Here is a 27,847-nt window from a genome sequence, read left to right as displayed (position 1 = left end):
ACAGTGGGGTCAGGACCAAGACTACGGGGCTCCGGGAAGGAGGGGGCGGGAGTCGGACTCCTGAGTCCTGGAAGGAGAAGATGGGGTCGCTCTGAGGTAGCCCAAGAGATCGTGGCGGGCTGCTGAGGGGGTACAAGGCCTGACACCTGGACATGGGAGAGAGGCGGGGTCGGAGACGCCAGTAGGGGGCATGCTGGACCCGGGGACTCAAATTCCGGTCCCGCCTCCGGGGGCGTGTCGCCCTAGGACTCATCAACTCCAGCCCCAACTTCATACCCCGCCCCTGGAAACTTCGGGCCACGCCCCGTAATGCTCAGTTCCATCCTTTGAACTCTTAGGCCCCGCCTTGTGGGGGGCGCTGCACTCTCCGGAGCAGATCGGCGCGGTCTCGGGCTCCTAGGCCCCGCCCCGCGCCGCCAGGCCCCGCCCCGCGCCGCCAGGCCCCGCCCCGCGCCGCCAGGCCCCGCCCCCGGAGCGCCCGGCCCCGCCCGCCCCGCAGGAGCCCGAAGCAGCCATGGGGACGCCGAGCAGCCCGGAGCAGGGGACCCCGTCGCCGCCCGTCCCAGAGTGCGACGCGGAGGTCCAGCCCCAAGAGGCCGCCCAGCCCCAGGAGCACCCCGAGGACTCCCGCGAGCAAGAGGCGCCCGAGGACCTGGTGGAGCTTCCGAGCCACCGAGGCGCTGAGCAGCAGGCGGACGAAGAGGAAGACGTGGGAGAAGGGAGCAGCACCGAGAGCAGCCGCGACGCGGTGAGGGCCCGGAGGGCGACAGCCGGGGGGCGCCCAGACGGACTTAGACCCAAACGGGTGACGGACACAGAGACAAGTGTAGAGAAACCATACAGAGACCCGGGGATAGGGGAAGACTCCTGAGAGACAGAGACCGGGACACGGAGCCACAGAGACAGAAACCAGGTAGACAGAGATCCATGGAGAGGCCCAGAGAACAGAGAGACCCAAACGGGTGACAGAGACAGAGGCTCAGAGATGGGGAGACCGACCCAGAGATAGGAGAGACTCTACTGAAGAGACAGAGACCCAGACACGGATCCAGAGAGACCCAACCAAGGGAGACCCAGAGACGAGACACCCTCAGAGACAGAGACTCGGAGAGAGATAGAGAGACACAGAGGGAAACCCAGAAATAGAGGGCAGAGATGCAGATGCCCAGGAACAGAAATAGAGACAGAAAACTTGAGAGGGGAAGATACTCGAGGGAGGAAGAGATCTAGTGATTTAGAGACGGAAGACAGAACTGAGTCGGAGAGACTGGGGCGGAGGACGGGGACGGAGAGGGAGAGAGAGAGATCCAGGGACCCTAAGAAGGTGATGCCAAGAGAATGGGACCTGGATAGAGAAAAAGAAACACTTTCTCCCTGTCCTGCGACCTCCGGGGTCGGGTGATCACCAGACCTACACCCTCCCCCGCTCCAACCTTGAATAAAAGAGCCTCAGACCGATTATGCGCCAGGTGGTTGGGTTAGGCGGACTGAGACCCGCAGGTGGGGAGGTGGGATGGAGACCAGACCTGCTTAATGACTGCAGGGGGCGAGGCCTCTCCGCTTGACCACGCCCTCTCCAACTTCAGCCCGAGGCCACGGCTCCGGTGCAGGTCCCCCCAACACCTCCCGCATCCGCCCATTTTGGGGATGGGGTGCGAGGGGTGGCGCGGCGGCTGCGAGGGCAGCAGCTGGAGGCGCTGACTCGCGTGGCCCTGATGGAGCAGCGAGTGAAAGAGCTGCAGCGCCAGAGGAAGGAGCTGAGGATCGAGGTGAGGCTGGGACCCCTTGGGAAGTCTGACTCCAGGAGAGCCCGAAAGGCCGGACTCCCGGCCCTTTCCTCCTGCGGGATCAGATTCTAGGCCCCCAGCCCGTCCTCCCTCCGAGTCCAGGTCCCTGGGTTCCGTCCTTCCTCCGAATTCGGGAGTTCAGACCCCTGGGCCCCTCAGACCCAGGCGTCCGAGCCGTCAGCCCTGGCATTCTCTCCGCAGATGGAGGTGGCGGTGGCCCTGCTGCGGGGTGAGCTGGCCGGGGAGCGAGTGGCCGCTCGGCGGGAGGAGGCGCAGCTCCAGGACTTGCTGGGGCAGCAGGTGGCCGCGGAGCAGGGCGGCCGGGAGCAGCGGGAACAGGTCTGTTTGGCCTGCTGGGTCTGCATCATTGGTGTCCTTCCTCGTCCGTCCGATGGGTATTCCTGGTGTGCTCCTGGCCACCTGGGCCCGAGGGTTGTCCCCATCCCCCAAATGTGGGCTCCAGAGAGGGCGAGAGGCAGTGCCCCTCCTTCTTTTCCTCCTCCTTCCCTGACTGTGAATTTTGGGACCTGATGCACCAGGGCCCCTTCCTGCCTCGGCTCTCTTCGCTATTTAAATGTTGACCAGGGACCCCGAGGTGGCTTCATGCCTGTAATCCTAGCACTCTGGGAGGCCGAGGTGGGAAGATCACTTGAGCTCAGGAGTTCGAGACCAGCCTGAGCAACAGCGTGTCCCTGTCTCTGCTAAAAATAGAAAAAATTAGCTGGGCAACTAAAATAATAATAATAAATTAGCCGGGCGTGGTGGCACATTCCTGTAGTCCCAGCTACTCGGGAGATTGAGGCAGGAGGATTGCTTGAGCCCAAGAGTTTGAGGTTGCTGTGAGCTAGGCTGACGCCACAGCACTCTAGCCCGGACAACAGAGCAAGACTGTGTCTCAAAATAATAGTAATAAAAATATAAATAAATAAATGTTGACCAGGTGCAGTGGCTCACGCCTATAATTCTAGCACCTTGGGAGGCCGAGGCGGGAGGATCCCTTGAGTCTACGAGTTTGAGACCAGCCTGAGCAAGAGTGAGACCCTGTCTCTACTAAAAATAGAAAAATTAGCTAGGCAACGGGGTGGGTACCTGTAGTCACAGCTACTCAGGAAGCTGAGGCAGGAGAATCTCTTAAGCCCAGACATTTGAGGTTGCTGTGAGCTATGATGATGCCATTGCACTCTACCCAGGCAACAGAGTGAGATGCTGTCTTAAAAGTAAATAAATAAAACAAAACAGTATCACCATATCATTATCTCACCTTAAGAATTAATAAGTTGTTAGTATCATCTCACATCTAGTGAGTTTTCATATTTCCCACGTTGCTTCAAAATGCCAGTTAACAAGTGGATTGTTTGAACCAGGTCCCCCAAAGCCCTATGTGTTGTCTCATCTCTAGTGATTCCTACCTTCCCATGCTGTTTATTGGAAAAACCCTGGCTTCTGTCCCACAGACAGGATGTGGCTGATTGCGTGCCTGTGGAGTCCTCTGTCCTGCAAGCATGTGGCTGGTTAGATGTAGAAGCTTGATCAGATTCAGATGTGCTTTAGTGCTTCCTGAGTGATTGTTGGGGCATCACCTCTGGTTGTCCGGAACTCGTGAGGTCACCCTGGTCTCTTCTTAAGACTCTTGTATCTGATCTGGTCATTGCTTGGATTGGTTATCATTATAGACTGGAAAATGGTGACTTTGTAATTCTATCAGTCTTTATCTTTGCAAGTGCCTTATATGTTGGAATTTCCTGGCGCTGGATCCTGGGACTTCATTTACCCTCACACAGCCCTGGTCCTGATTTCTCTCCTGAGGTCTAGACCTATGTGCCCTGCTTCCTAGGGTGCTGTCTGCTAGGTGCTCCTTCCTCCCTCGGACCCAGAAATCTGGGTCCCCAGCCCCTCCTCCCTCAGACCCAGGGGTCTAGCTCCTTCTCATTCACCATATCCAAAGCTGACCTCAGCAACTCCCTTCTCCACACTGTCTTGCTGTCCCTTTGGTCACGAGCCCAAAGTCCTGGACCTTGCCCTGCACACCTCGTTGTCTCTCACTCTCAAGCCTGTTAGTCACCAGGTCCTGTCCTTTTCTGCCCTTGAACCTCTCTCCCTAGTCCATCTCTTTTCCATCCCCACTGCCCGGGCCATGGCTTAGGTCTCATCTTCACTGCTTGGAGGATGCATCAAGGAGTTTGTCCCCACCCCTCTAATCCACCTCCTGGAGGGATGATTCCAAACTAAGGTCCAACTCCATCCTTCCAGTCCTTCCATGGCTCCCCATTGCCCCAGGATAAGGGCTTCTCAGGTTGATCAAACTCAACATGAGCTATGTGTGCCGACCTCCCCACTGTCATCTCCCGCCATGCTCCTTGTCTCTTCCCACCAGCACATCCTCCTCTGCCCTGGCTGGGGTTTGCCCCCCAAACTTTCTGTACTTTTCAACTTTCGTGCATTTCTGCCTTTCTCTTCCCTCTGCCCAAAATGCCCTTCCAGTTCCTTGTTTTCCGAGGTCTAAATACTCCCTGGTTTCATTTCATTTCATTTCTTTTCTTTTTTTATAGGGACCACTGCAATAGGGTCTTGCAGCAGGGGAGAGAGATTGGCTCAACTCCAGTGCTCCCTGATTTTTGAGGCTCCCCTTGAAGTCCCCAAATCCAGGAAGCCTTGGGTTACACTGGCAGACATTTCTCCCCTTTCTAGATTCCCACAGTTTTTGTGTTTCACTGCCCTGATCGTTCTGGGCTGTAACTGGTTATGTCCCCCGCTAGAGGGCAGGACCCATGTCCAACCCCGCTCAGGGACCCCAGGATCACACAGCGTGGATATGTTTGTGTTCATTCCTTCATTTGTTTCTCAAAAAACTGCTTACTTGGCACCTGCTCTGGGGAAGAGCTATAGCAGAGTGAACCACATAGACAGGGTTCCTGCCCTCGTGGAGCTGACACCCCAGGCAGGGATCTAAGCTCCAGCTGGCCTCTGTTTCCCTGCCTGCGCTCAGGCTGAGGCTGAGAACATGGTCGTTCTTTCAGGAACAGAGGCGGCTGAGCCAGGAGCGGGATCGCGTGGAGGGTCTGCGCCAGAGACTGCAGGAGGCTCAGGGACAGCTCGACTCACAGCCAGAGGACCAGCGGGAGAAGCTTCTGCAGGGGGTGCAGGAGGTGAGGCCCTCTGGTGTCCAGCCCCTCTTCCACCAGGACCCAGGAGTCTAGGCCCTGAGCCTCCTTACCCCCAGGACCAGGGGTCCTTCCTCATTGACCAGGAGTCCTGGCCCCCGCCCGCTCTTCCCTGGGCCCTAGAGGTCCAGGCCTCTAGCCCTTTGGCTTCCCCACGCACAGATGAGGGAACAGCTGGATGTGGCCCAGCGTGCCTATGAGGACCTGGAGTTCCAGCAACTGGAGCGGGAGAGCCGGCAGGAGGAGGAGGATCGGGACAGCCCTGGGGCCCGGGCACCAGACCCCAAGGTCCAGGAACTTCAGGCCAGCGTGGCACAGCACAGGGTGAGTCTCGCTGGACTGGCCCTGCCTCCTTTGCCATTCTTCTCGGTCTCCTCTGCTTCTTGTCTGCCCCTTTCTCTGTCCCTGTTTCCTGCCTGTGTCACGTTCTTCAGAATAGTAATAATAGCTGCTGCTTATGGAACGTTTGCCATGTGCCAGACATACTCCTAGACGTTTCATGAGTATTTACTCACTGAATCCTTACAACAAACCTGTGAGGCAAGTCCTATTATTTTCTTTTCCATTTTATGGTGGTGAAACTGAAGGTCAAGGTGCTTAAGTAATCTTTTCCGAGGTTGCTTAGTTCATAAGGGATTTGAAGCAACTCGGTCTTCTCCGCTACGCTCTTTGCCTCCCAAACCCTGGTCCAAAAGGATGCTCCACCGGCTCCTCTCGGGAGCTCATGTTCAAGGTCTGACCAGTCCTATGGGAAGAAGACACATGTTCGACTATATTGAATACAGAGTTTCCCAAAGTTTTGGATTAGAAAGCCATGCTATGGGTCCCCCGTCCCCACTTCTATTTCTGGATATTTTTCCTGTCCCTCCCTCTTCTCCTCTGTCTCAGGTGGTTTCTATCTGTTCTATTTCTGTCTTGTCTCCTTTCTCTGCATGTCTGTCTTTTTGGGTCTGTCTTGATCGCTGTTTTCTCTATGTGTTCTGGTTTTGTCTGTCTGTCTGTCCCTCTGTCTGCATCTCCTCCAGTCCACCCCAGATCTCTTCTGGACCCCCAAAAGGGAAGAGGGCACCAGGGAGCTGAACTGAGTCCCCATCCCTGGACACTCAGATCCCGTGGTCTCTGTGAGGGGGTGGAGCACACCCTGGCATTCAGGGAGGACCTGGGTTTGTGGAGGGTGGGCCTGGAGAGCCAGCGGGGCCCCTGGGGCTGCCGAGTAACTGGGGCAGTGGGGGGTGCCCTGCAGCGCCGCATCCAGGTCCTAGAGGAGCAGCTCAAGTCGGTGGGGGAGCAGATGGCAGCCGAGAGCCGGGGGCTGAACCAGAAGAAGGAGGAGGCTCTTCAGGCCCTGACGCAGGTGAGCTTCCCGGCACCTGTCATACTGTCCTCACCTCCCCCTGGGGCAACCCACCACCTCCCTGCACCCCAGATGTCTCCTGGCATTAGGGAAAGCAGCTGGGATGGCCCATTCAGACTGTGAGATGTAGTTGTCCATGACGTCTTCCCACAGGAACGGAGCCGACTGCTCGAGCTCAATCGCCTGCAGGGGACACCTGGTGGGGACTTTTCTGAGCCCAACCAGGCCCTCACTAAGGTATGGGGAGTTCATGTGCCTGGTGCCCCTCCTCCCTGAGACCCCGGGGTCTGGGCCCCCAGTGCCCCCTCCCTCCAGACCCCTCCAGGTCCAGTGTATCTCCCTGCTCTCTCCTGCAGCTGCTGTTCACCCAGAAGACAGACCGCCAGCTGCTGGTGCTCCAGGACCCCACTGCCCACGCCGCCGCTGCCTCTACCTCCTCCTGCCTCTTCTCGGTCCACAGCTCCCTGCAGGTTCCTCCCCCACTGCCCCATGTCCCCGGGTGTCTCACTGGTCAGTGGGGAGGGAGGGGCTGAGAGCAGAGCCCCACACTGGGGTCTCCAGAACTTACGTCAGAGCACAGGGAGAGGCAGGGAGGGTTGATCAAGGGGTATGTTTATGACTCCAGGTTTATTATTATTTCTTTCTTTTGCCTAACACCCCCCTCCCATCCCCTGGCAAAATGGAAACATGTGCCCAGAAGAAAATTTTAAAAACAACCAAACAGGGGCCTCCTGAGAAGCAGTGCAGCTACTGGTTTCTTGAGTATCCTTCCAGATCTCCTTAAGACTGGGGGTCCCAACCTATCAATGGTTAAAACATTCACTGAATGGGTCACTTGCCACTAATTTGTACAAAATGAAATAGAGTGGAAAATATGAGAGTGCCGTGCATGAGGTAGGGGTGAGTACAGGTTGAGTATCCCTAATCCAAAAACCCGAAATCCAAAATGCTCCAAAATCTGCAACTTTTTGAGCACCAACATGACGTTCAAAGGAAATGCTCACTGGAGCATTTCAGATTTTGCATTTTCGGATTAGGGATGCCCAACGCAAGTATTCCAAAATCCAAAAAAATCAGAAGTTCTAAACATTTCTGGTCCCAAGCATTTTGGATGAGGGATACTCAACCTATATTAGATGAAAAAAGGTCTGTTTCAGTTGTGTGGGTTCATGGTAAGCACTTAGGAATTGGTGGCTCTTGGCTGGGCGTGGTGGCTCATGCCTGTAATCCCACCAAAGCGGGAGGATCACTTAAGCTTTGATACCAACCTGAGCAACATATTGAGACCCCATCTCTATAAAAACTAGAAAAAAGAAGCCAGGCCGGGCACGGTGGCTCACGCCTGTAATCCTAGCACTCTGGGAGGCTGAGGCGGGTGGATTGTTTGAGCTCAGGAGTTCAAGACCAGCCTGAGCAAGAGCGAGACCCCGTCTCTACTAAAAAAATAGAAAGAAATTATCTGGACAACTAAAAACATACAGAAAAAATGAGCCGGGCATGGTGGTGGATGCCTGTAGTCCCAGCTACTCGGGAGGCTGAGGCAGGAGGATCGCTTGAGCCCAGGAGTTTGAGGTTGCTGTGAGCTAGGCTGACGCCATGCACTCTAGCACGGGCAACAGAGTGAGACTCTGTCTCAAAAAAAAAAGTAGCCAGGCATGGTGGCACATGCCTGTGAGTCCCATCTACTCTGGAGGCTGAGTCAGAAGGATTGCTTGAGCCCAGGAGTTTGAGGTTGCAGTGAGCTATGATGATGCCACTACACTCTAGCCAGGGTGACAGAGCAAGACCCTGTCTCAAAAAAAATTAAATTAAACTAAAAAAAAAAAAAAAAAAACCCGCCAAATTGGCCTCCATAAACGTTGTTCCAGTAGAACATTCTTAGCATTGTGTGAGAGCATCTCGGTTTCCTACGCATCTACCAGCACAGTGGTTTTTTTTTAAAAAGAATTTTATTGAGATATAATTCATGTCCCATACAATTCATTCATTTAAAGTATACAATTCTGTCTTTTAGTATATTCAGGGTTGGACAACTATCACCACAATGAATTTTAGAACCTTTTTGTTACCCCCAAAAAGAAACTCTGAACCTCTTATCCATCACCTAGCAACTCCCCAATCTCCCCCAGCCCCTGGCAACCATGATTCTCCTTCCTGTCTCTGTGTTAATTTGCCTGTGTCGTATAAATGGGGTCACACTCTGTGGAGTCTCTGGAACAGCTTCTTTCACTCAGCACCATGTTGACAGGACCATTTTGGTCTGTGCCAATGAGGTGGTGGTTTCACTGGGCAGTTCTCTGACTGTGGTTGAGAGCGAACATGTTTCTTGTGTGTTTTCAGGGCTCCATTGGCCTCCAGAGGACCGGGAGCCTTCCCCGGAAAAGGGGAGAGAGGGCGAGCCAGAGAGGATCCCCCCGACCTCTGTCCCTCCACTGTACTGGTGAGGACCCTGCCCCTGCCTGCCCTCCTCCCCCAGCAGCACCCACCCTGCAGCAGAGGTTGGAGGAAACGGGCACAGATGCCTGCAGGGGGACAAGGGAAGGGGCTGGCCCAGGGACTGTCCCAGCCCGCTAACCCGGTCCCCTCTCCCCCAGGACCCCTGGAGGCCTCAGCTCTCCTGCCACCGGTGGGGGACTCCAGCAGACACCCCCTCTACCAGCTGCTGAATTGTGGCCCTGGGAATAGGTGAGACATCAGGGAGCAGGTGGGAGGGGTGGGGAAGAGGCCCAGCCACTAAAACCCACCATCTCTGTTCCCTCCTCCTAGCTGTGGGGCCCTCCACCCGGACATCGCCCACATGGAGAGGCTCCTGAAGCAGGCTGTGGCCGAGAGGGAGCGGCTGCTCAAGGCCAGGGTGAGGCCTCAGACTGTCATGCTGAGGAACAGAAGTTCCTCCCTCAGACCCAGGGGTCCAGCCCCAGCCCCTCCTCCCTCAGACCCAGGGGTCCAGCCCCAGCCCCTCCTCCCTCAGACCCAGGGGTCCGGCCCCAGCCCCTCCTCCCTCAGACCCAGGGGTCCGGCCCCAGCCCCTCCTCCCTCAGACCCAGGAGTCCGGCCCCAGCCCCTCCTCCCTCAGACCCGGGGGTCCGGCCCCAGCCCCTCCTCCCTCAGACCCGGGAGTCCGGCCCCAGCCCCTCCTCCCTCAGACCCGGGGGTCCGGCCCCAGCCCCTCCTCCCTCAGACCCGGGGGTCCAGGCCCCAGCCCCTCCTCCCTCAGACCCGGGGGTCCGGCCCCAGCCCCTCCTCCCTCAGACCCGGGGGTCCAGGCCCAGCCCCTCCTCCCTCAGACCCGGGGGTCCAGGCCCAGCCCCTCCTCCCTCAGACCCGGGGGTCCAGGCCCAGCCCCTCCTCCCTCAGACCCAGGGGTCCGGCCCCAGCCCCTCCTCCCTCAGACCCAGGAGTCCGGCCCCAGCCCCTCCTCCCTCAGACCCAGGAACCTAGTACCTTTCCCCCTACATCTCCTGGGTCAGCATCCTTATTGACTCCTTCATCATGAATTCACAGGAAGGCACGAAAAGGAACACAGAAGCTTCCTCAGGCTCCAGCGTTCCTGCCATCACGGTCAGTCCCACCCTTGCCCTCACCCCACCTCTCCCTGCTTCCTTCTCCCTGGCCTGTGCCCTTTCTCATATTCCACCCTTTCCCCTCCTGTAATGCAACAGAAAAGTGTCCTGGGCTTGGCAAGGGAAGGGAATTAAAAGGACCCAGTTCCTGTTCCCATGACATTGTAATGGACATTGGTACCTGTACCTGTCCTTGGGTAACTTGCTTCACTCCTCTGTGCCTCGGTTTCCCCTTCTGTACATCGGTGATAATGTTAGTATTTACTACAGAATGAGGGCAAGTATATGCTGGGACTTTTAAACATCATTTTAAAATTTATGTTGTTTATATTTATTTCTTTTATAAAATTTTTATTTTATAGAAATATTCAAATATATGCAAAGGTAGAGAATAGATTAATAACCCCCCACATACCCACCGTGCAGCTTCAGTAATTATCAACAGTGACTCTTGTTTTACCTGCCAACCTTATTTTGCTAATCCCACACCTGCATCCCACTCTGCACTGGAATATTTTAAAGGAAAATATTGTACCCTTTCATCCATATGTCACCATGTATCGCCAATAGATAGGGTTTTTTTTTTTTTAACATAACAAAAATTCCATTGTCACACCTTACCAGATTTTAAATTCCATTCCATAAACACTCCATATTCACATTTTCCTAATTGTCTCCGAAATATCTTTCTATAGTAGGTTTATTTGAATCTAGACGCAAACGTGCACACTATGCATTTGGTTAAAAGGTCTCTTACATCTCTTTTAATCTCTCTAATAGTTCTCTCTTCCATTTTTTTTAAAAATGCCATTTATTTGTGGAAAAAAATCAAGTCATTTATCCTGTAGATTTTTGCACATTCTGGATTTAGCCGACAACTTCCTTATTAAAGTTTTATTTTTGCCGATGATACACTTTTACCTACAATACATATTGTTACAAAGAAAGACATACACAGTGTCCCGAAGGTGAAGGTCACTTTCTTCCTCCCTGATCTCACTTCTGGTGTTGAGAAGCCTTCAGATCTATATTTATACTTTTCCACGTGTGCTAATCAAACCATATTTTGTGAACTTATTTGTCCCATGAATGAGCACATCATTCCCAACCTGCTTTTGGTTTCCTCAACCATCTGTCCTTCCCTTATTCATTTCAGCCAGTATTTACTGAGTGCCTATTGTGTGCTAGGCCCTGGGTTCCAGTGGTGACCCAAATAAAAATCTCCGCCCGCCCTCGGTGAAGCTGATGTTGAGCGCAGCATTGTCATTTATTAAACTGTCCCCATGTGCTTTGTCCCCTTCCCTTCCACCCCCTGCTGTCTTTTGTGCGCATGCGCAAGTATGTCTCTGGGATTCACTCCTAGAATGGAATTTCGGGGCGGAGACCCCTAGGGCAGCTCGCTCATCCTTGAAACAGCCCCCGAGAGGAGGGGGTGGTGGTAACCCCCCCCCCCAGGGTCAGCACAGGGAACTGAGGCTCCCAGAGGGGTCGGGTCCCGTGGAGGTGACACGGCCAGCTGGGGAGCAGTGGAGAGTTCTGGGCCCATCCCTGCTGTTCTGCTGGGTTGGTGCCTAGCTCTGCCACATCCTGGCTGGGTGACCTTGGTGAGTCACTTCCTCTCTAGAAGCCTCAGTTTCCTCATTTGTCCAGTGGGGACATTAATGGGCTGTTTTGGAGAGGAAACTAGGGAATCACTGTGACCACCTGGAACAGAGCCTGACACGCAGTGGAAGCTTCCACGCACAGAGGTGATCCTTAGTGCTCCTGTCTGGATCTGGTGGGAGTGAGGACCCCGTGGGTGCTCTTTAAACCAGATCTCCCCGGCTGCCCACCCATTTCTCCTCCTCCTCCATCTCCCTGCCTCCAGCCTGTGACAGTCATCTCTGTTTCTCAACCCTTCTTGCTCTCTGGCCTGGCTTCAGTTTCCTAAGCCCTTGGTACTCAGCAGGGAACCAACAACATCAGTTCCCCCACCCCCTACCACTGAGCTTGTTAGACATGCAGAACCTCGCCCCCATCCAAGACCTCACCCTGGAACGACTGAATCAGGGTGTACTTTTTAACAAAATCCCCAGGGGGTCTGCTGGCATGAAGAAGTTTGAGATGCACTCCCCGAGACTCAGTTTGACCTTGGGAATCATACCATTCTTTGCAGGAATTATTTGGGAAGAATAGGTTCAATCAGGCCGGCCCAGGGTTGGGCTCTAATAAACAGCAGACACTTGTATTTCCTTCTTTCTTCTCCGCTAACCTTTATGACCAGCGGAGGTGACCACTGCGCCTGGTGAGTCCTGGCTCAGTCAGCTCTTGCTGTGTGACTTTGGCATAGTGACTTAATCTCTCTGAGTCTTGGTTTCCACATCTGTAAAATGGAGATAAATATACTCAGCCCCCAGGAGAGCTTCAGGGGGCAGAAAGATTATACCTAGAAAGTGCTTAGCACAGGACAATAATCACTGATTCCATCACAATAAGAAGAATAGCAACAGTAATAATGTAAACAGTGCTCCCCTCTACTGATCACCTACCCTTCGGTTCCTGTTTTACAAATGCAACAGTGAGGACCCCACTTTGGGGACCCTGACCCAGAGGCCCTCCATTTCTCTGATATGCCTCTGCTGTTTCAGGGCGAGCTCTAGGTCAGGAATACTTGGGTTTGCATCCAGCTCTGCCATCCAGAAGCTCTGTGTGGCCTCGGTGTGTTATTTCATCTCTCTGTACCCCATTTCGCTCATGTGTAAAGTGGGGCTCATGGTAGCCCTGTCCCAAGGGCGGTGGTGAGGCGTCAAGGAGTTGGTGTTCCTAAAGCCCTGGGCAGAGTGTGAGTCAGTAAACGCGCCGTTGGCTGCCGTTACACCGAGAGGCGGGAGCAGGCCTCACATGTGAGCCGCCGTGACTGGCTCTCCCGGGGGCGCTCCAGGATGCAGAATCCCCACCAACACCACATAAGCTGCTCCTTCTCTTCCTCCCCAGGCGCCGCCCACACCCCCACCCCGCCCTCCAGGCCCCCAAGTCTTGGATCTCCGCCAGCACTTGGAACGTTGGGGCCACAGCCCGGAAAGCTGCCCGCATGTGCGGGTGTCCGGGGGCTGCTGCCGGGGACCCCTGGTGAAGATGGGCGGCCGCATCAAGACCTGGAGGAAGCGATGGTTCTGCTTTGACCGCCAAGCCCGCCGCCTGGCCTACTACGCGGGTAAGCCCAGTCTGGCCGCCTGGGCCCCAGGACGCTGGAGTCCGTCCCTCCCTCACCCTCCCCTCACCCCGCAGGCAGCCGGAGTCCTGGCCCCCAGCCCCCTGCTGTCTTAGGCCCATGAGTCTGGATCCCCAGCCCTTTCCTCCCTCTGGACTCAGGAGTCCAGGCACCCACTTTCCAGTCCCCCCAGGATGTAGGAATTTGGGTCCCCAGCTCCCACCTTCCCCATAACCCAGGAGTGCAAATCCCCAGTCCCTTCCTCCTCCTTAAGCCTCCCAGAATCCAAACCCCCAGCTCCGGGCCCATTTTCCTAAGATACCCAGGAGTCTGAACCTGCATTGTCAGCATCTCCCCCACCTCTAATAACACCCAGGAGTCCAAGACCCCTCTCCCTCCTCCCTAGGGGCATCAATTATTCTGAAGCTCTCCTTGAGCTCCTCTCCTTATCAGGTACCAAGGCATTCAGGGAGGCAGGGTTCCAGCTCCCCACACCCCATTCCCCAATCTTGTCCAGTTTCCCAACCAGCATCAGCATTCACTCACCCCCCAACCATGGTACTTTAGGAACCTTTGGACTCTGATACCATGTTCCTCACTCCAAACCCAGTCCCAAGACTTGGGCCCAGTGCTCACCTGCCCCCCCCCAACACATACAGACGCACACTTCTCACTGGCTCTGTTTCTCCCTTACCTCCCCTGCCAGACAAGGATGAGACCAAGCTCAAAGGTGTCATCTACTTCCAGGCCATTGAGGAAGTCTACTACGACCACTTACGCTGTGCCTTCAAGGTGAAGTCCCTCAGTGCCACCCAGCCCTCTGAGTCTGAGCCCCTTCACTAAGCCTTATCTCATCCCTGACTCGTCCTGGGAAAAGCCACCCACAGCCCCTATTGTGAGGGTACTCACCATCCAGCACAGGACACCAACAGATCATGTCACTGCAGGGACCAAAAATCACGAGCTCAGACTCTGGCTCTCAGCCACTGTTAATTTTTTTGGAGCAAAAGTTTTAGAGCAAACATTGGCAAACTTTGATGCCAAACTGGAATAAATGAAATGAAGAGGTCAGAGTCAGGACTTGGGCAGTCTGGGCGCATCTGAAGGAGACAGTCAGGCTGCCGGCAGTTGCCAAATGGGAATGGGTCCCATGGTATCACAGCATATCTGTTTTTCCCTGGAGCACTCAAGAATTCAAACTTGTATACAAGTGCCGTGCCAGGAATTTAAATGTTGGCAATTGATACAATATTTAGAAAGCTCTGTAAAGTAACCAACTGTGGCTCCTTAGGACTCAGGTTGGAATCCCAGCTGTGCGACAAGGAAATGACTTTCCTTCTCCAGACTTAGTTTTCTCATATGCAAAATGGGCACACTTCAACCCATTCTGTCAAGGTTATTGAGAACTAAGAACATAATGGACGTAAAGGATTTACTCATTGGGGGGTTGGCAAGTAGTACTCAATAAATGGGTTCTAGATACTATCCCCAGGTGGGGGACCTAGATTTTGGGGAGGTGTAATTTGAATGCCTATATTTCTAATATAGGGGAAGGTAGGCTAGGAGAAGGGGCCATGGGTCTTCCTTTTAAATTTCTCTTGTTCCTAATTTAATAATAGCCCTCTCCATTTATCAATTTTAAGCACTTTCCTGTGTTAAATCATTTAATCCTCATCACCCAATGATTTAGGTACCATCATTTAGGAAGACAGTGATACTAAGAATCAGTCTTAAGTAACTTGTCCAATGCCACAAAGGCAGTAAGTAGCAAGGCTGGATTCGAACCCAGGCTGTGGCTGGTATCCGTTGCCTCAACCACTCTCACGCCACTGCTTATTCCAGAGCCCCAACCCCCGCCTGACGTTCTGCGTCAAAACCTACGAACGCCTGTTCTACATGGTGGCCCCGAGCCCGGAAGCCATGCGCATCTGGATGGACGTCATCGTGACCGCAGCGGACGAAAACCACGCCCCCTGATCGGGCCCGCCCACTTGGGGGACGTCCCGGCGAGGCTCCGCCCCCGCACGCTGGCAGCGGCGTTCCGAGGCCCCGCCCACTGCCGGAAAACCTGGGCCCGCCCCTTTGGAACTCTCCCGGGAGTTCTGCTGGCGCTGCAGCTCTGCTGGCCTGAGCCGTGGCGTTCGAGGTGGCTGGTGGCCGGTGTCTTTCCCCGACGGGATCGCCGGCCCCTGAGGCCCTGCCCGGGGCAGGACGAAGATTGCAGGGGCGGGAAGGAACTATTTATTGGTGCTCCTGTGATACCGAATTAAATACGGAGGAAAAACAGAGATTGCTGCTGTGGTTTCCAGCCCAGGCGTCTGGGGTCCCTTGGGGACATCCAAGTTATGGGTAGCTCTGAAAGCCAAGCATCCCACAGCTTTCTCTCTCTTTAGGAACAGAGGCCGTCAACCCTGAGGTCATGGCTGCGGGAAGGGGGTGGGAAGGCGTGCATGTCTTTAGTGTTTGACAATTTTGTTTTTAAGTTTGTAAGACCTGCTTCCACCCTTTTTGGCCTGACTGGGCTATTGGCAATTTCTAGGAACTTGGAGGCTCCCTCCCGCCAGGCTTTTGCACATGCTGTTCCCTCTGCCCTTCTCTTCTCTTAATTAGCTTCCTGTCTTAGTTCAGATGTCCCCTCCTTCAGGAAGCCCTCACTGACTCCTCTGGCTGGGTCAGGCACCCCCTTTTGAGTTCCCCCATCCCTGCCCTGAGGACCCTGGGTCATCACTGGTGATGCATCTGTCCTTTATACACTGGGAGCTCCATGAGGCAGAACCAGGGTTGTCCTGGTCACCAGTGTGTCCCCAGCACCACAGGGCATGTCTCTTTCCATGAAAGTGAAAGAAAAAAATTGTTTCCCTTTCACCTCTGGGTCTTTGTACATACTGTTCCCTTTGCTTAGGCACCTTTCCCTGCTCCACCCAGGTTCTACTCATCATTTGGATTTTAGCTCCTGTGTTTTGTCTCTTTCTCCAGGAAGTCCTCCCTGATTGTCCTGGGTGGGTCAGTTGCTTTCTCTAAGCTTCCCACTATAGCCCTGACCACTCTGTCTGTGTCTCCCACATCCCAACCCTGATCACTCTGTCCTGTATTTCTCCCACCACCGCCTTGACTACTCGGGGTCATTACTGCTGAGCCTGTCTCCCCCTCTGGACTGGGAGCTCCAGGAGGAGCTGGCGCTGTCTCGGTCACTAGTGAGCCCCTGGGACAGCAAAGGGCCTAGTGCAAACTAGGTGTCAGGGGAACATCTGGGGGTTGAATAAATGGATGGGAAAGTGACATTGGGGACAGTCCTGAACAAGGCAGGCAGAGCTCTTTGGCTGACTTCTTGTCATCCTTTAGGTCTCATCTAAGGGGTCCCCTCCTTCAAGAAGCTCTCCCTGACCCCTAGGCTGGGTCAGATGCATACTGTGGGCTTCCACAGTGCCCTGGGCTCCCCGACCTGAGCACTCTTAAGTTGTCACTCTGGAGACAGCTGCCCCCCCTCAGAAAGTGCCCTTGAATATCCAGATAGAGTGCCCCGGAAGCCTGGGAGTGCAAACACCCAAATCCCCAGGTCTTCTAGGACTCCAGGGGTCCCTTGGCCTCCACCTCCAGGTGTGAGACACCTGGATTCTTGGATAAATTCACGCCCCCCGGCCCCTCTGCAAAGCAGGCCCTTACTGCATCTGGCTTCACGGGCATGTGACCGGTATAGACGACAGCTCCCTGTGCTCAGAAGAGCCCTGCTCCTTTGTTTAATGCTCTGTGGGCACCATCTGGAAATTCTTAATAATTTTATCTTTGACAGATGAAAGTGAAGTCTGAGAGGATAATGGAGCATGATGGGGAGGCTTGGCGCGCAGCCCACAGGCAGCTCCACCTCCCCGGGACACGTTCTGTCTCCCATCCCCTCCCTGCCCCGGTACAGGCATGGGAGGATCGGGGTCGGTGCTTGTGCCTCATGGTATGTTGGGGTGAAGCGTGGTGGGGGGCAGCTGGTGAGAAGGGGAACCCAGCAACCAGGTCACCCAAGTTATGGGGCAGTACCTTGAACAGCACTTTTTCCTGCCTTTCGAATTAGGTCCCCATATTTTCATTTTGCACTGTGCCCCGAAAATTATGCAGTCGTCCTGGCCCCTGACCCCGTCCTTCCCTGACTCATCCCAGACAGTGTGTCCCAGAGGAAGTGGGTCTGAGACAGGCTGGGCTCATTGGACTCAGAGCCTGCTCTGCTCCAGGTGACAGGAAATCCAGAGTGGATATGGCCCCAGCCTCGTCTGAGGCCCAGCAGTGTGACCTCCAGTGCTGGGGGCCGCCTCCTCAGTGACCCCCGAACCGGACTCTGCATCTCTTTGCAGTGAAGCCTGCGGAGGGGAGCTGGAGGAGAGCCAGCCGCCAGCAGGCCGCGGACTGCAGTGGAGCCTGCATCCAAAGCTCCCTCTGTTCTCTGGTCCTAGGCCAGGTGGGGGTCAGCGCCCAGAATCTAGGCAGGCCTGAGCAAGAGGAGTCTCCCCACCCTGGGTCCCACTCCCTCCCAAGACGCTAGTTCTTCCGGTTGGGCCAGTTGGGGTTCCTCCCTGAAACTCTCCCACACAGCTGGAGCCTGCAGGGCCTCCTGCCCCAGAACCACACACAATAACAACAGTGCTCTCACCCTGGGTCCTCACTCCGTCCCTCAGAAGGTAGGGGTTTTCAGACCCCTTTGGCAAAGGAAGTAGCTGAAGTTCAGAGAGGGAGTTTGAGTTGCTTGAGGTCACACAGCAGGAGGGTGGCAGAAGCAGGATTAAAATTTCAGTCTGTCCAATCCCGGACTTGATACTCCTCCATTCTACCATGAAAGACATCCCTTCCTTTATTATAAAAAGGACACCTTGGAGGCTCAGAGGGGTGAAGGCACTTATGCAGGGTCACACAGCAAACCAGAAGTGAGGCTGAGATTCCAAGGCTGGGAGGCGGGGGCTGGTGCTGAATGACTCTACAAGAAGTCATTCACTTTCTCTCTCTGGGCCTTAGCATGATGCTGAGTGACCCCACCTATGTGACTGAGGTGCTTGTCATTGTTGGAAACGGGGGTGCCCGACAGGGTCTGGGGAAGAGATAATATCTTTATGAGCACAACCGCTATTTATCCCGCCATCGGACAGCACAGCGAGCCGCCCGATGCCGCGGGGTCTGACTTCTGACTTTGCAACTTCCCTTGCCGTGTGAACTTGGACAAATACCTTCCCCTCTTGGGGTCTTGTTTCCTCCTCTGCGAAATGGATGTCCCTCTCTACCCCCTTGTTAAGAATTCAAGGAGAGGGTGTCATAAAAGGGCCGAGCACCCCTTTTGGCATGCAGCTGGGGCTCGAGAAGGGGGGGCTATTGTTAGCCAATAGTAACAGTAATAATAATCATCTATTTCACCTAGTATTACTAGTAACAATAGCTAATGCTTTGTAGCACCTAGAACTAGGCCCTATTTTGTAAGCATTTCACATATATTTGACATTAATCCCCACAACAGTTACTATTAAGATCCTCATTTTACAGTTGGGGACACAGAAGCCAAGTAATTGTCAAAGTTTCACAGCCGGTAACCAATGTACTCATGGACCTAATTGTAGGTTCTCAAGGCAGACTGTCTGGGTTCGAATACTGCCTCCATCACTTCCTAGCTGTGTGGCCCTGGGCAAGCTGTGAAGCTTCTCCCTGCCTCGATTTCCCCATTTGTAAATTGACTATCTCAGAAATGTCTCATAGGACTGTTGTGTGTAAAGGGTGTGGAAAAGAGCCTGGCACATGGGAAGCACTGAATAAACCTGAATAAACGTGCTTTTGTCATTGTCTTCGTTTACAGAGGAGGTCTCTGCATATCAAAGAATGGAAGACACTTTGCTCGAGGTCACACAGCAGAGCAGGACCGGATTTGGGGTTCAAACCCAAGTCCGTCTGGTTCCCAAACCAAGGGCCTTTGCAAAATATCATCTCAGGCCTAAGACCAGGCTCTGGCCCTGGCAAGTGGCCTGGAGCCTTTAGAGACAGCCCTGGATTTAAATCCCAGTTCTGTCCCTTCCAGGCCTCTCCCAACCTCAGTTTCCTCATCTGTGAAATGGGGCTTGATCCTCTCTTTGCAGAGCTGTCACGACAATCAGAGAGGAGTCAAAGAAAGTGCTAAGCACAGAGTAGGTGTTCAATAAATCATATTACCTTAACGATGAGGATTGCAAGAGACAATTCGTGCCCCATGTTCAAAGAAGTTTCTGGCACATAGCAAATGCTGAATACGTAGTATTCATTAGGATTACTTGCATGATGTGGTTTATGGCAAGAGCTATCTGGAATCATCTTGGAAACCTCCCACTGCCTCTTCCCTCACATTTGATCCATCAGTAATTTCTTCCTCCTAAAATATTTTACATCTTGCCACGTCTCACCTTGCCTTTCCTACCACCCCAGGCCAAGGCACATCACCGCTTGCCTGTGTCAATGGTCCCCACCTGCGGTCAAGTGAGTTGCACTTCTTGTTCCTTGCAAGGAGGGAGAATGCACATCCTGGGGGGACTGCGGGGTGTCTCAGAAAAGGGGTGTTAGAAAAGACTTATTTTAGGATTTGGGCTTGTGTGTGGTGATTCTGGGGCTGCTGCAAGGAAGTGGGGCTTTGCCCTGGATATCGGATACTGTCACGAAGTAGGGCTAATGCTGTGATTGGGTATTTTCATAAATCCTATTTATGAGGTAGGAGAAACCAGGCAAGGTTAAAGTTGCAATGTATACATAATATAATATAAGCAGCCACTTATGTTAGCCAGGATATGAGGATGCTTAGTCATTTTGGGGTTTGCACAATGATCTTGTTTGTGTCTGTGTCCAGACCTGATTACGGAGTGGTCCTAATTTTGTCTTGATCCTTCGCCGACACAGCGTGGCCTTGTCGGATGTTGGTGCTCTGTGACAGTATTTATGAACAGTCACTCTGTGTGTGCCAGGCCAACTCCCGGTGGTCGGGGGTGACTTTTCTCTCTCTTACCTGGAAAACTTCCCAGCTCCTTCACTGGCCTCCCAGCCTTCTCTCTAGCCCCTTCTGGAGTCCTTTTTCTTTTCTATGCAGAGGCCACACTGACCTGTGTCCTTGTTTTTATTGAAGAATAATGTACATCCAGTGAAGTGCTAAGTGTACACGTCTGCACACACGTGTAGCTACCACCCAGATGAAGATAGTGGGGGCTCCTCCCTGTTGCTCCTTTGGGGCAGTGCCCTCCCAAACGTACGCCTGTCCTGACTTCTACCACCACTGGTTAGTTTTGTCTGTCCTAGAACTTCATATAAATGGAGTTACACAGTATGTTCTGTGTGGCTTAAGGCTTCCTTAGCTCAACACCAAGCTTTTGAGATTCGTCCGTGTTGCTGCATATCCCAGTCTTGGGCTCATCCAGTGGGTGTTCCACTGGATGAGTGAACCACTCTTCCTTTTTCCATTCACTTCTCTTTTTTTCCTTAGCAGCTGCTGATCCATTCACGTCTTGATGGATATTTGCACTATTTCTCAATTTGTTCATATTAAGAAGCAAATCTGATCATGTCCCCCAGCTGATTGAGATCCCCTCAATGTCTCTCCAGTCTTCCCAGAATTAGTCAAAATCTTTTCTCAGGGCCTGCAGTGCCCTGAACAGTCTGACTCTCCACCTGATCTTCTGCCTCGGTTTGCATGATTGCTTCCTGGGCCCTCTGAGCTCCGGGTACGTTGCTCTCCTCTCCGCGTCTGCATGGTCCGTGCTACCCCTCACCTCTAGGCCTTTGCACGCACTGCTCCCTCTGCTTGTAGTGTGCTTTAGCCCCTCTCTGACCCGCTCCACCTGGCTAAATCCTGCGTGTCTTTGAGGTCACATCTCAGATTACCTTCTCCGAGAAGCCTTCACTGACCAGTCCCACTTCTAGACTCCACACCTCCTGTAGCTCCCTACACTTCCTTCATAGTCCTAGTCTCCGTTGTAAATAACAATTTGTATGATTATTTGAATAACATCCGTCGCTCCCGTCGCGCTGTGAGTTGTGCAAAGACAGACACTGGTTCAGTCTTAACCCCCAGCGTCACCCAGAGCAAAGACAGGCACACTGTAGATGCTCATTAAACAGTCACTGAATGCAGCATGTTGGCTGGCCCCTGTCTCTCTTTGAGCCCCAGTACTCTCTGCCCCCACCCCGACTCCCCAGACACACAGACTTTCTCCCATGCACTGTCAGGGAGCCCCGACCCCCGCCCTTTCCCTCCTTGGCGACTGCACAGGGCAGGGGCTGCTCTCCCTCTGGGTGACGCATCGAGGGGCGGAGCCCCGCCCCACAGCGGACGCTGAGTTGGCCCGGTTGGGCAAGGCCAGGGTTGCCCGAGGGTAGGTTACTCATCCTGGGCTCAGGTAAGAGGGCCCGGGCTGGGAGGCGGCACACCCAGGGGGGACGCCGAGGGAGCAGGACGGAGCCATGGCCCCCGCCAGGAAAGCAGGTACCCAGGCAGTGATCTGGGCTACAGGTTGGCTGCTGCTGCCGCTGCTGCTTCACCAAGGTGGGTCTGCTGCCAGGAGGCGGCGGAGGGGGCAGAGTGCGGGCTTTTAGGGAGGAGGCTGCCCCAGCCCCTTACAGAAAGGGCTATGGGAAGGATCTCCCACTATAGGCAGAGAGGACTGTGGAGAAAGTTCCCGTCCTGGGCAGAGGAGCTATGGGCAGAGTTCTCCCATCCTGAGCAGAGAACCGTGAGAAGATATCTTCCCTCCCTACCCTGGCATGAGGGGCTCCATGGCCGGGATCGGCTACGGTGGGCTCACGGGCTGTGGGAAGGATGCTCCCATCACGGGCATCACGGTACGGAGGAAAAGGGTCCAGTGTATCTCGTGTCCCGAGATTCGTGGGAAGGTTTTCCCTCCTTCTGCCCTGGAAAAGTGTGTGCAATAGGATTGTCTCATCCCTGGGACGGAGGGCGTGGGAAGGATCATTTCTCTGCTGGGGAGGGAGGCTTTGCCCAGGATCGCTCGGTTCTACCCGGGACTCCGCGCCCACAGGAGCGCAGGCCCTGGAGTGCTACAGCTGCGTACAGAAGGCAGATGACGGATGCTCCCCGCACAAGATGAAGACGGTGAAGTGCGCGCCGGGCGTAGACGTCTGCACAGAGGCCGTGGGGGCAGTGGAGACCAGTGAGTGGGACCCCTAGTCCAGCGCACCCCTCCAGCTCCTGCAGCCCAGCCCCGCCTTCTTACAGTCCTCTCTGAATCCGGCCACACCCCTTTAACGCGGCTCCATCCCTCCCTTCCAGCCTGGCCTGGACCCTTCAACGCAGCCTCGCCCCTCGGTGCGGGCCTGGCCTTCTCTAGCAGGGATTGGAGGGGTTCTGGGCTGGGACGAGGGCACATCCTATCCACCCTTTCTGCTCCACCACGGAGACCTCCCTATCCCTGGGTGTCAGCCGGTCGGTCCCCTGGGACGCAGCTCTTGGAGGTTCACCCTCCATGACCCCGCCCCTCTGTCCTTCTGTGGTTCTTTCCCCTCGGATCTGTCCTTTCAGGGGCCCCCGCCCGCGGAGCCCAGCCTGTCTGTTCCCGGGTATTGTCCCATTCGAGGCCCCGCCCCTCTGACCCCGCCCCCCCGCTCCCCACAGTCCACGGACAGTTCTCAGTGGCAGTACGAGGTTGCGGTTCGGGACTCCCTGGCAAGAATGACCGCGGACTGGACCTGCACGGGCTGCTGGCCTTCATCCAGCTGCATCAGTGCGCGCAGGACCGCTGCAACTCCAAGCTCAACCTCACCTCGCGCTCGCTCGACCCAGCAGGTCCGTGAGGGCGGGCCCAGGGCGGAGCTACAATCTGGGGGCGGGGTCACGCTCCAGGTGGGCGGGGCCAAGAAGCAGCAGGCGGGGCTTCATTGCTGGAGGCAAGCGGAGGTTGCACGCTGGGGGCAGGGCTATGAGCCAGTGGGCGGGGTCACCGAGGGAGCTCGGCCACGCCCTGGGGGCGGGGCTAGAGGCCGAGCCGCTGTTCCCGAGTCCTCTGACCCCTTCGCTTCCTCGCTGTCCCCCGCAGGCAATGAGAGCGCGTACGAGCCCAACGGCGCCGAGTGCTACAGCTGCGTGGGGCTGAGCCGCGAGGCGTGCCAGGGGACGGCGCCGCCCGTGGTGAGGTGCTACAACGCCGGTGACCGCGTCTACAAAGGCTGCTTTGATGGCAACGTCACCTTGACAGCAGGTGAGCGAGCCCCGGAGCACCGGCCCTACAGGAATTGTGGTAGCCTTTCTGAGGCGTCCTCGGCGGTGGGGAGCCCTTTACCCATAGGATCCCCGGCGTCCGACGCATTCTGGGAACTGCAGGCTAAGTGTCTGGTAGAGCCGCGATCCCCAGCCCCGGGCCATGGCCTGGTGCTGGTCCCTGGCCTGTTAGGAACCGGGCCGCGCGTCGCCGCCTGAGCTTCGCCTCCCCCTTCCTCGCCCCGCACCCTGCCCCCAGTCCCTGGAAAAATTGTCTTCCCAAGGCCCGCACAGCAGGAGCTGAGTGGCAGGCCAGCAATGCAGCTCTGCTCCCCGTGGCTCGCATCACCGCCTGAGCTCCGCCTCCCCCTCCCTGTCCCTCCAACTCCCCTTCCATGGAAAAATTGTCTTCCATGAAACCAGTCCCTGGTGCCAAAAAGGCTGGGGACCGCTGTTGTAAAGCGGTTAGACCACGGGAAATGGTCTAGATCACGGTTAGATCATGGGAAATGCAGTCTCTTCCCCCAATATAGCATGGGGATATTGCTTGTGTCCCAGAGTTTTTTTGGGGGGAAATGCAGAACAGGAGGATGTGCCGTGGGAAATGTGTTTAAGCCTCTAAGCTCCTACCCAGACACGGAGAGGAATCTAGTTCTGAGTCCTTAAAACTCGAGGGGTCCCCACCTGTTCCCCAGTATTAGGAGAGAGGTGGTTCCTGGCCCCTACCTCAGGGAACCAGGGGAGAAGTTCTTCAAACCCCGTCCTCTGCCAGGTGAACTATGGAAGATGTAGTGACTCTCAGACTAAATTTTGGTGGGGACATTGGAGGGGGGGAAGGGGGAGGAAACGGTGAGAGGGATGTAGGGGAAGGTTGTTCTGCCCTTTGGTCTTGTGAGAAGTGTGTCCCAGACCAAGACTTTGTTCCAAGGCACACTTGTAGTTCAGCCTGCGAAATTTCCCTCTCAAAGCACCATGGGAAATATGGTCCACCAAATGCCAAAGACAGTGTCTCTGTTTCTCAGAGTGGGGCCTGAGTTGAGATTTTTGGATTAACAGATGCAGAGCCCCTCTGTCCATTTTGGGGGTTCTCTGCTCTTGTCTTCCCCTGATGCCCCTAAGTTTCAATCTGACTATGCCAACTTCCCTCCCTCCAGCCACTGACCTCTCTGTGTCTCCCTCCTGCAGCTAATGTGACCGTGTCCTTGCCTGTCCGGGGCTGTGTCCAGGATGAGTTATGCACCCGGGATGGGGTGACAGGCCCCGGGTTCATACTCAGCGGCTCCTGCTGCCAGGGGTCCCGCTGTAACTCCGATCTCCGCAACAAGACGTACTTCTCATCTGGAATACCACCCCTTGTGCTCATGCCCCCTCCAAAGCCCACCACTGTGGCCTCAACCACTTCTGTCACCACTTCCACCCGGGCACCAACTACCTCCACCTCCACCACCAAACCCACCCCCGCCCCAACCAGCCAGACCCCTCCAAAGGAAGGAGAGCTTGAGGGCTCGAGGAAAGAGGAGTCCAGCTTGGCTGGAGGCGCCGTTGTCCACCAGGACCGCAGTAATTTGGGGCAGTATCCCACAAAAGATGGGAGCCAGCAGCAGCTCCCTAATAAAGGCTCTGCAGCTCCCGTGGCCGGGTTGGTGGCTCTACTGTTGCCCGTGGCCGCTGGTGTCCTACTATGAGCTTCTCCACCTGGAAACTTCCCTCTCACCTACTCCCCTGGCCTTGGGCCCCCCCCCCGTTCCCATGACTCCCCTTTCCCACCACTGGACTGGGCTGGCCCAGCCACTAGTCTTCCGTCCGATGTCTCCTAGTATCCCCAGCTTCCGCTGCACTGGTTTGCGGCTTCGGGAAATAAAGTTACTGTTGTATATATCCTGCCGGGGTGTTCTAGCTTTTTGAGGGCAGCAACTGTACCCCCCACATCCTTGTCTCCCCTGGACCCCCTCATGATGCCTAGGACAGCGTGAGGAAAGTCAGCTGTCACAGGAAAGGGGGGAGAGAGGATGACAAGCTTCCCTTACTTTCTCGGGCCAGCCTGGAATGTGGGGGCGGGCGGGGCGCTGGTCCCCCCATCTCCTGGGAGTCGGTTCCTCCTCCGTCTTCCTTACTAGACTGTGAGCTCTTCCAGGGCAGGACTGTGCCTTATGCCTCTGTGTGATTAGTTTTCTGGCACATAAGGCTTCAATAAAGACTTAACTGCTTTGTATATTGCCTCAAAGGAGTAATTTCCACCTCATTTCTCACAATCACCCCTTGAAGCTGAGCTAGGGCTGGCATGCCGAGGCCTTTAACAGAGTGGAGGAGCCGAGACCTAGGGCCACAGCCCTGGGGGATGTCCCGGTTGATCTCCCTTAATCTCCTGCGGTCTAACCAGCTTGTGGGTGGTCCAGCAGGTGAAGGGGAGATGGGAGAAACCATTAAGCAGCATGGAGGGGTGCGCGGGGCTTTTAGCAACTCTAGGGAGCACAGGCAGGCTGTGTCTAATCTGGGTTTGTGCACCGTCCCCAGGCCCCGCCCTCCATGCCGTCCATCTGGTTTATTAAGGATCATTTGGGGGGTTCACCCGCTGCATTTGTGTAAAGGGCCTGAGAGTGCTGCTCAGTCTTTGCCTGGTGTTGGGGACTCCTCCAGCTCCCCCAGTCAGATGCAGGCCTGGCCCTAGGGGTCCCAGAGGGAAGAGCCTGGCTTGGGAATGGGGCTTTGAGACTGCTTGATGGGAGGGGATCAGATGTGGGGAACAGTGAGATAATAATGGAAATATTGCCAATATCCTATTAATAATGGGGAATGGTATGAAGTACTAACAACATAACAATAGGAAATAACGATTATAGTTACAAAGTAGAGGATTAATGAGAGCATGAGCGCTTATGGTATACCACACGTACTGTAGGCATGTACAAGTGTAACGTCAGTAATAGTAACTATAGTCATAGAATGTTAGTAAGTCAACAATGTCTTACCAGATGCCAGGCCTGTGCTATTGGCGTTTGCCTCTATAATCTCGTTTAATTTTTCACATAAATTCTCAGATGGGATGATTAGGGAAACTGAGGCTCAGAACAGTGAAGTAATTAACTCACAGCAAGTAATCTATTTATTATGTACCGGGTACTGTTTTTCAGTGCCATACATGGATTAATATATTTAATGGACACAACCATCCTATGAGGTAAGTATTAATCACCTGCGTTTTACAAGATGGCAACATTAGGCCCAGTGATTGAGAAACTTACCCTAGGTCACCCAGCTAATACGTAGTGGAGCTTGGGTTTGAACCCAGGCAGGTCAGCTTTAGAGAGCGCAACCAAGACCGCCATATGACATTTCCCTCCCTTTTCTTAGAGCATTTACTTAAGAAAACTTGTCATTGTAAATTCCTTCTCTGCCCCTTTGAGATGTGTGTAAATCTCTTTAGAAGTCCCTTGCCAGTTTACACCCAGGATGTGTCTTTCTCTAGGAGTGGAAACTATTTCTTTGAAATGTACACACCAAAGGAGATAGCACAGTTTCCCCAGGAAGGTGAGAGCCTAACCTGGGTGTCTTGCTCTAAGTTGTAAAAGTCTCTCCTATCGTGAAGGTACAAGAAAGTTCCCTTTCCCTCTGGGTAAAGCAAATAGCAAACACGGGTGACCTACAATGTCCTTTTTCACTCTGGCTCCTGAAAACCCTAGCATGCTTTGTTTCAGCAGAGTTCAAGTCTTCCTGGCCGGTTTCTCATTGTCGGGTGCACTTTTGCTTTGACGAGCAGGAGCTGTTAAGCTGCTGTTAACCATCGTGTCACACGGGTTCAGACTGAGAGCTTGGTCACCGAGCCTGTTTTCGCCACCTCCCTGGTGCAGGTCAGAGGACTTCTGGGTTTCTGAGAGTGTTAGGGCTGAAAATCCTCCTTTCATCGCCTCTATTGCAAGGGGGCTTTTTTCCCTTCTTTGGGCGAACTTCCAAAGCGGGGAATAGACTTTACGATTCTCCCTCTTGCACCGCTCCGCCTGGGTCTACCGGGTCTACCGACCTGCAAGCTCCTCTGTGACTCCCCCGCCTAGTGTGTCCTGCCTCCCTGCGTCCTGCTGAGGCCTGGGTTGGGTGATGCCACACTCTCAGAGCCGAAGCACTAAAGGATAATATTTTTAAGAAAGTAAAATCATGAATCTCACACAGATATATAATAAACACGTATCAAATATTTATCTCACTGAATTAATGAAGGAACTGGTAAAATATTGCCACCATTTCAAAGGAAATTCAAAGAGTGCATGTGCACGGGCAATCAGAAATGCGGAAATAAATTATAGGTGAATGCAACACTGGCCAATGTGCCACGCTCCCTGCCAGGCCTCTAGGGAGGATCCTTCTATCTTACCTCTTCCAGCTTCTGGTAGTCCCAGGTGTTCCAGGGCTCGTAGAGGCCTCGCTCCAATCTCTGTCCAAATTTCTTCTTCTTATCAGGATGCCAAGTTGTATTGGATTAAGGCCCACCCTGATGACCTCATCTTAATTAAATCTGCAAAGACCTTACTTCCAAATAAGGTCACATTCACAGGTACCGAGGGTTAGGACTTCAACATATCTTTTTGGGGGGGAGGAACAGGATTCCACC

The 27,847-nt window shown here is 54.4% G+C and overlaps 2 protein-coding genes across 3 annotated transcripts; both read left to right on the top strand.

Annotated features, from left to right (window-relative positions):
• The first annotated feature begins 509 nt into the window (after positions 1 to 509).
• Positions 510 to 15,327, top strand: PHLDB3 (pleckstrin homology like domain family B member 3). 2 transcript variants are annotated; one of them, XM_069457177.1, is made up of 15 exons: positions 510 to 748; positions 1,587 to 1,769; positions 1,989 to 2,126; positions 4,805 to 4,933; positions 5,111 to 5,272; positions 6,192 to 6,302; positions 6,456 to 6,539; positions 6,659 to 6,772; positions 8,643 to 8,742; positions 8,897 to 8,987; positions 9,069 to 9,156; positions 9,807 to 9,863; positions 12,839 to 13,058; positions 13,762 to 13,847; positions 14,898 to 15,327. In XM_069457177.1, the coding sequence occupies exons 1-15, from the start codon at positions 515 to 517 to the stop codon at positions 15,030 to 15,032; spliced, it is 1,932 nt and encodes a 643-aa protein (XP_069313278.1). In that variant the 5' UTR covers positions 510 to 514; the 3' UTR covers positions 15,033 to 15,327. The 2 variants fall into 2 exon arrangements, with proteins under 2 accessions (XP_069313278.1, XP_069313277.1); XM_069457176.1 differs by having other exon boundaries at positions 5,111 to 5,276; positions 6,175 to 6,302.
• A 6,167-nt stretch (positions 15,328 to 21,494) lies between these two features.
• On the top strand, positions 21,495 to 25,417 carry LYPD3 (LY6/PLAUR domain containing 3). Its single transcript, XM_069457178.1, has 5 exons — positions 21,495 to 21,576; positions 22,070 to 22,201; positions 22,663 to 22,833; positions 23,084 to 23,245; positions 24,430 to 25,417. The coding sequence occupies exons 1-5, from the start codon at positions 21,495 to 21,497 to the stop codon at positions 24,927 to 24,929; spliced, it is 1,047 nt and encodes a 348-aa protein (XP_069313279.1). The 3' UTR covers positions 24,930 to 25,417.
• The last annotated feature ends 2,430 nt before the right edge of the window (positions 25,418 to 27,847 follow it).

This window comes from Eulemur rufifrons, chromosome 24, assembly GCF_041146395.1.
Source record: "Eulemur rufifrons isolate Redbay chromosome 24, OSU_ERuf_1, whole genome shotgun sequence".
Taxonomy (NCBI): domain Eukaryota; kingdom Metazoa; phylum Chordata; class Mammalia; order Primates; family Lemuridae; genus Eulemur; species Eulemur rufifrons.
The sequence above is the reverse complement of the archived record's forward strand: the minus strand, read 5'-3'. Positions and strand labels throughout refer to the sequence as shown.

Coding starts and splice junctions, on each gene's coding strand:
- LYPD3 (XM_069457178.1), top strand. CDS start 21,495: ATGGCCCCCGCCAGGAAAGCAGGTACCCAGGCAGTGATCTGGGCTACA. Junction 22,202..22,662: donor CGTGGGGGCAGTGGAGACCA/GTGAGTGGGACC, acceptor CGCTCCCCACAG/TCCACGGACAGTTCTCAGTG. Junction 22,834..23,083: donor GCGCTCGCTCGACCCAGCAG/GTCCGTGAGGGC, acceptor TGTCCCCCGCAG/GCAATGAGAGCGCGTACGAG.
- PHLDB3 (XM_069457176.1), top strand. CDS start 515: ATGGGGACGCCGAGCAGCCCGGAGCAGGGGACCCCGTCGCCGCCCGTC. Junction 5,277..6,174: donor CGTGGCACAGCACAGGGTGA/GTCTCGCTGGAC, acceptor TAACTGGGGCAG/TGGGGGGTGCCCTGCAGCGC. Junction 8,743..8,896: donor TCTGTCCCTCCACTGTACTG/GTGAGGACCCTG, acceptor CCTCTCCCCCAG/GACCCCTGGAGGCCTCAGCT.